We start from the raw sequence: 6,154 nt of genomic DNA, 5'->3' as shown, positions 1-6,154 counted from the left end.
AGGAGGAGGAGGAGGAGGAGGAGTGAGTTATCAAAATTGATAGTACTGATCAAATGAGGAAAACCAAGCAAGGATAATATAGACCTGGGTTATACAAATTCTTCTGTACAGCTTGGACAATATTCCCCTAGCCCCAAATCACCCCCCTCTCTAAATTAAAAAAGTGGGTGAAAATGAAAAAAATAAGTTCTAAGTACATGTAATTAAATGAAACAAATAAAAGTGCATCAGTCAGATGAGACATACCGGGTTGAACAGGAAGGAGGTGAGGAAAAGAGGAAGGGGGATGGGAGAGGGCACACGCCAGATAGTCTTCAACCCTCATTCTCCAGAAGTGTTCATCTTATCGCAGAGACTGACATTGATGGTCTTGGTCTCTCGACATTCTAAAAATAAATCAATAGCCTACCCCACAAAAGGAAATATCCCTGGAAGGGAATACCCCCACAAGCTGTCCGTAAATTTAGGTCACCGGGGTTCCCTTCGAATCAAGGATGGAGGATGAGTTAAGAATTCTATATAAGACGACGAACAATTAATGAGTAGGCCAAACATCAGGGACTTCTAACAAGCTCGTGAACTTACACTAGTTTCATTGTCTGAACGAACGTACCTTGCTCACGCTGCCTGGGCGATCCTGAATTTTAATTTTACCTTCATCCCCAAAAAGACCAAGGTGTTATATATAAATATAAGACAAATCGATATCCTGTACAATTTAAAAGCAAGAAAAAAAGAAATATTCGCGGCAGATCTTTCTGAATAAGAGAAACTTTTGAATAACCACATACGTACAGGGTGAAAAAGCATTGTAAATATACTTGATAAATAATAATATACTGTCAACAACATTGTTGTCGGTGGACATTTTTCTTCTTCTTAAAGCACAAATTAAACCTGTGTATAAGAAAACGATATAATAAGTCACGAAACAAGGGCGCTCAAAATAAGTTTTATATCTCGTCAAAAGTAGAAAGAGAGCCAAATTATTTTTGAGATCCAACCAAGAGCAGGAACAGTCTACAGAGCGAGACTAAGTCGTCGAAAATGGTGAGTAGATCTACATGCTATTTTGTTTTCTGTCCTCTGTTGTCTGAATTGTATATTAAATCAATCATCTTTTAAACCAATAATGTAATTAAGACAGACTATATCAGAAAAATAACCGTTCTCGTTCCTCTGCTTGTTAAAACTGAAACTGTGACAAGATCAAGCGCAACACAATATTTGTTGCCTGGCATTTGAAAAAAAATCACATTCAAAAGAGATTACTGTTCATATAGATCTATTCAGATTGCCCTTTTTAAATTTATCGTTGGTATTACGACTCTTTAAGTCGGAATTTAAAGCAACATCTTTCGTTGACTTGGTTAAAACTTCTTTTTTTTTAACGAATTCTTTTCGGAAAAAGATCGGTTATAGAACGAGTTTTTGTTTGTTTGTTTGTTTGTTTGTTTGTTTGTTTGTTTGTTTGTTTGTTTGTTGGTTGGTTACTTAAAGGTGGGAGGTGTTCTTTTTTGAAACAAGGCTATACTCTGTTTTTCCAACTCGTTATTTCTCTTGTCATATAAAAAATTGTTTCACATTACGAGACGGCCAGTTACACAGACTGTTTCTTGGTTCTTTGTGAACAAGGTAAAACGTATGTGTGGCAACATTCAAACGTACATTTTCAAGCAATGTTTCTCTTCCTTGCTATTTATCATATTATTCTCATTTTTGTTTCAAAAGTAAGTCATGTTCTGATAAAATGTTTTGTTTTCAAGCTATGTTTTTTCCCTTGATGTATATTACCATATTTTTTTCCGGTTTTTATTTGGTTGCTTTATAAAATAGCTTTTGCCCAGTTACGGACAGAATAAGCAAATGCACATTAAAATGGAAACCTGTGATTCTGATGTTTAAACCTTGTCCTAATTACATTGTATTGGGTGCGAAACTTCACTTGGAAAATAAGGAGAGAGAGAGAGAGAGAGAGAGAGAAAGAGAGAGAGAAGAGGACCTCAATAAAGGAGTGAACCATTTTGAGATTTGGAGGTATCTGTCTTTTATACTCTCTGTGTGTATTTAGTATTGAGTGATACAGAGGGAAAACTCTTTGCCTTGCCCTCATTACAATGTGAGCTGTCATGTTTTGTCCCATCAGGCGGGGTGAAATATACGGGCTCCAAAAATGGTCCCAGTTCTATCGGTGAGAGAGCATAATTTTAATCGAACAGCCGAGTGCAAATTATTACAGCACAATAACCACTTACAACACAATACCAAAGATCCTAAATTACAAGACGGTTCTCCCCGCTAAAAGGAAAAAGGTCCAAAACGCGCTAATTCTCAAGTCGCGTTACTTTCGAATGCTGTCTTGGAGCTTTTCTTTCGTTTCTCGAGAAGAAAAGCTGTGCATCTTTCAGATTTAATAAACACTTTTATTGTTGTTCTTCTGTACAAACGTTTTCTAGGATACCTGACTCGATATAAAGGATTTGAATATCTTTCTCTCACTGGAAAAACAAAAGGCAAACAAGACAAGAGCAGGCCTGAAGAAACTTATTTGGAAAACCCGAACAGATAGGTGACGATGGAACACCTGGATCATAAAAATACAGGATTTTTTAAGAGCATCTGAGCGGAGAAATGAATGGAGAGTCATGATCATCAATGTCTATTTTTGACGTGCACTCAATAATGAGTTCCCTGCTGCCATCAGCTGAGTTCTGATCAACTATGACATTATGGTCTCTGAAGTCCAATTAATGTTAAATAAATATACAAATGGCATCTTTAACTACACTCATTTATTCCATTCCTCTTTTTCCACTCCTACACTAGATACAAGACACGCCATTCTCTTTAACTAAAAGCCCCCGTTATTTACTTGCTTACAAATACCGCCACTTACGCCTATGATGCTACTTTGTTTCGTCTCCCAGAAAGAAATCCTTTTTTTAGAACAGGGGTGCTCAGCGTCAAACTTAAAATAATAAGTTATCTTGCGAATGTTGGAGAAACACTGTCTGAATTTGGAAGACACGGAACCCTGAAATAAAACTAAATTTCCGCATATACTCAGGATGTGATAGTTATACATTAATTTGTAATGCATCTTTTTACTCTCTTCCCTACCCCTCCCCTCACCTCCCCTCCTACCAGATCCTTAAAACAATCGAGAACGGCGAGGATGTGGGTTCCACTGTGTCCCTGGGCTTCGTGCCGAATGGCGGGAACAAGGCTGTGTTTGAGTGGGCAGCGGCGGCCACGGCGGTACTGGAGAGGGATAAACACGCCACGCTGGTCATCTTGAGACATGGCAACGTTAAGCTGCGGGCCTTCGTCAGGTATGTCTAGACATGTGAGGTGGGCTAACAAAAGAAGTTACTTCTCAGATTCCAGTCCTATATGGACATAGATACGTCAAATTTATAGGTCTTTCTGCATGGATACTGTTTCCCTCTTAGCTGTCCCCGTGGTTTTATGCATCCCGCATAATTTAGCAAAATAAGATTATTTTTGCATAATTTCTGATTATTTTCCTTTATCATTCTTTGTTAAAATTAACAGATTCGCATAATTTCACATTTTTGTGCTCAGTTTGCATTATTACAGAATTATTCTTCCTTAAAACGACGGGGACAGTCTTATCTGGGTTGGCCGTGGCAGGCAGGTAGGGTCGGAAGCCCATCTGCTACATGACTTTAATTGTGTCGATTGGAGGGGGGGGGGGCCTTGAGAACACCTACATTAAAAAGAAATTGTCCTGCATCCATTCCGTGTGTCTGTGTGTCAGGGTCGAGACAATCGGCGGAACGGCTGAGGCGGGTTCCGACTACAAACATATCAAGAAGACGGTGGTGTTCGAACCCGGGGAGACCACCCAGGAGGTACAAGTGGAGATTGTGGACGACAACGAGTGGGAGCCGGACGAAGTCTTCTTTGTGAGGCTCACAGTTGACCCGGAGGAGCCATTTGTGCTGGGAACACGGCCGATCTGTGAGGTCACAATCGTCAATGATGACGGTAAGGCATTTTTCCTCGCCCTTTTCTTTCCTGTCTGTCAATGTCCTCATTCATGTCAGTTTCGCCCCCCCCCCCACACTTTGCACCCCTCCCACTTCCTCCTCCTCCTCCCTTTCGCTGTCTCCGCTGTCTCTGTCTTTCTTCTCCCTCTCTCTCTATCTCTCTCTTTCTTTCTACTCTCTCTCTCCCTCTCTCTCTCTCTCTCTCTCTCTCTCTCTCTCTCTCTCTCTCTCTCTCTCTCTCTCTCTCTCTCTCTCTCTCTCTCTCTCTTTCTGTCTCTCTCTGCTCCCCCCCTTCTCTTTCAATAAATGAATACAACACACGTGTGCAGCAAAAAATCAGTAACCTATGTTTATAATGAAGAAAGAAGTTTGCGATCAGCAATGAACATGATATGATGTACAAACAATAAGAATGAATTAATCAACAACATACATGTACAAACAAAGGCACCTACACACACACACACACAACACACACACACGCGCGTGTCACACACACACACACACGCGTGTCACACACACACACACACACACACACAAACACCCACCCAAACACAAACACACACACACACACACACACACACACACACACACACACACACACGTATGTGTGCACTCGCATATAGCTGAAGCAAGAAATAATTGACCCATCAACAGCACACACCTACTATCGGCATCTCTATTTCCTCAGATCCGGGCATGTTCGAGTTCGCTAAACCAAGTTTTGTGTTCAAAGAAAGCGCGGGAAAGGCCTTGGTGGAGGTCAAGCGCCTCAACGGCTGTGATGGGCGTGCCAGCGTGCATTGGACGACTCGAGACCAGACGGGAGAGAATGCTGCTGTGGCAGGAAGAGACTATCAGGCAGCTTCTGGGGATCTCGTATTTGAGCATGGCGAGCTGTCTAAGACCATTGAGATTGAAATCACAGACGATCAGGTGAGAAAGGCGGAGGGTGTAGGGAATACGTTCTCATCATAGCGGAGTTACAGGAACTCGGATTTATATTTTCAGTCATTTATACCTTTACAGTGACAGAGAATGATGTACACAAAAGTGGGTAGATATGGAATAATGTCAAGAGGGTGGCTAATGATAGGGAAAGATGGAAAGTGTTTGTTCGTAGCCTAATTAAACCCTGTTGCAGAATGAGAAACGCAATGATGATGATGATGATGATGATGATGATGATGATGATGATGATGATGATGATGATGATGATGATGATGATGCGAAGTAGCTTTGCCTAAGACACAACGCCAAACCCGGCAAAGCCGGGAATCAGAGTGACAACTTCTTTTCATCGGAAAGTGATGAAAAGTGCGCAATCAATCTGTGTTAAAAATGCACGTTGGGAAGTCGAACTAGGGACATTTGTAAAGCAACTCAGAATCTATAGTATACCAAAGGAAACACCTTTTCTTTACAAAGCATATTGTGGGCCAAAGAGGGCTGTTGAGAGTCACTGGGCTATACCTTTATTTTGGCTACGCTCTTTGCTAAACACACAAAAGACTTCGATTTTCAAAGTAGAGAAAATTGTTGATCTATGTCTTTGAGAATATTATTGCTATTTATGAAGATAGGTATTCCCCGCTGACTGGGTTGGTCTTGATAATTGTACATGGGGCTAAAAAGTGTCTCTTTGGTCATCTGATTGATGTTGAAGTTGGGGTAAACTTTATACGTATTCATGGAACATCTAGTCTTAACTCCTAATTGTGTGTTTCTGTTGTTCAGGACTATGAAAAAGACGAACATTTCGACCTTGAACTCACCAGCTGCTCCGAGGGGGCCAAACTAGGACATCTGAAAAAGACAGTCGTCACGATTCTCAACGACGACGGTAGTGTACCTGTTTTTTTATCTCCACATTTCCTCTGCATGCTCTACATGTTTCATATCAGTTTATGATACTGGAATGCCAACGACCACCAGCCTCTACAAGTAACACAAGAGATGTATGAAAACAAAAGGGCAGAAAGAGAAAGAGAAAACCCACTTTAGAGGGGAAGTCTGTTTTCTTTTCATAAGTGATAAGAAGTACAGCGGTTTATAATATGAAACTTACCCTCTCCCCCAATATCATTACTTCTCTCTCTCTCTCTCTCTCTCTCTCTCTCTCTCTCTCTCTCTCTCTCTCT

The 6,154-nt window shown here is 40.9% G+C and overlaps 1 protein-coding gene across 1 annotated transcript in view; it reads left to right on the top strand.

The window, feature by feature from the left end:
- LOC101845533 (sodium/calcium exchanger 2) overlaps window positions 1-6,154 on the top strand; it is a 21,751-nt gene that overhangs the window by 11,239 nt on the left and 4,358 nt on the right. Inside the window, exons 5-8 of the mRNA XM_013080334.2 lie at window positions 3,148-3,332; window positions 3,782-4,011; window positions 4,705-4,949; window positions 5,751-5,856. Coding sequence (XP_012935788.2) covers window positions 3,148-3,332; window positions 3,782-4,011; window positions 4,705-4,949; window positions 5,751-5,856 — 766 coding nt within the window. The remainder of the gene's footprint in view (window positions 1-3,147; window positions 3,333-3,781; window positions 4,012-4,704; window positions 4,950-5,750; window positions 5,857-6,154) is intronic.

Source organism: Aplysia californica, unplaced genomic scaffold (assembly GCF_000002075.1).
Source record: "Aplysia californica isolate F4 #8 unplaced genomic scaffold, AplCal3.0 scaffold00081, whole genome shotgun sequence".
Classification (NCBI taxonomy): domain Eukaryota; kingdom Metazoa; phylum Mollusca; class Gastropoda; order Aplysiida; family Aplysiidae; genus Aplysia; species Aplysia californica.
The sequence above is the reverse complement of the archived record's forward strand: the minus strand, read 5'-3'. Positions and strand labels throughout refer to the sequence as shown.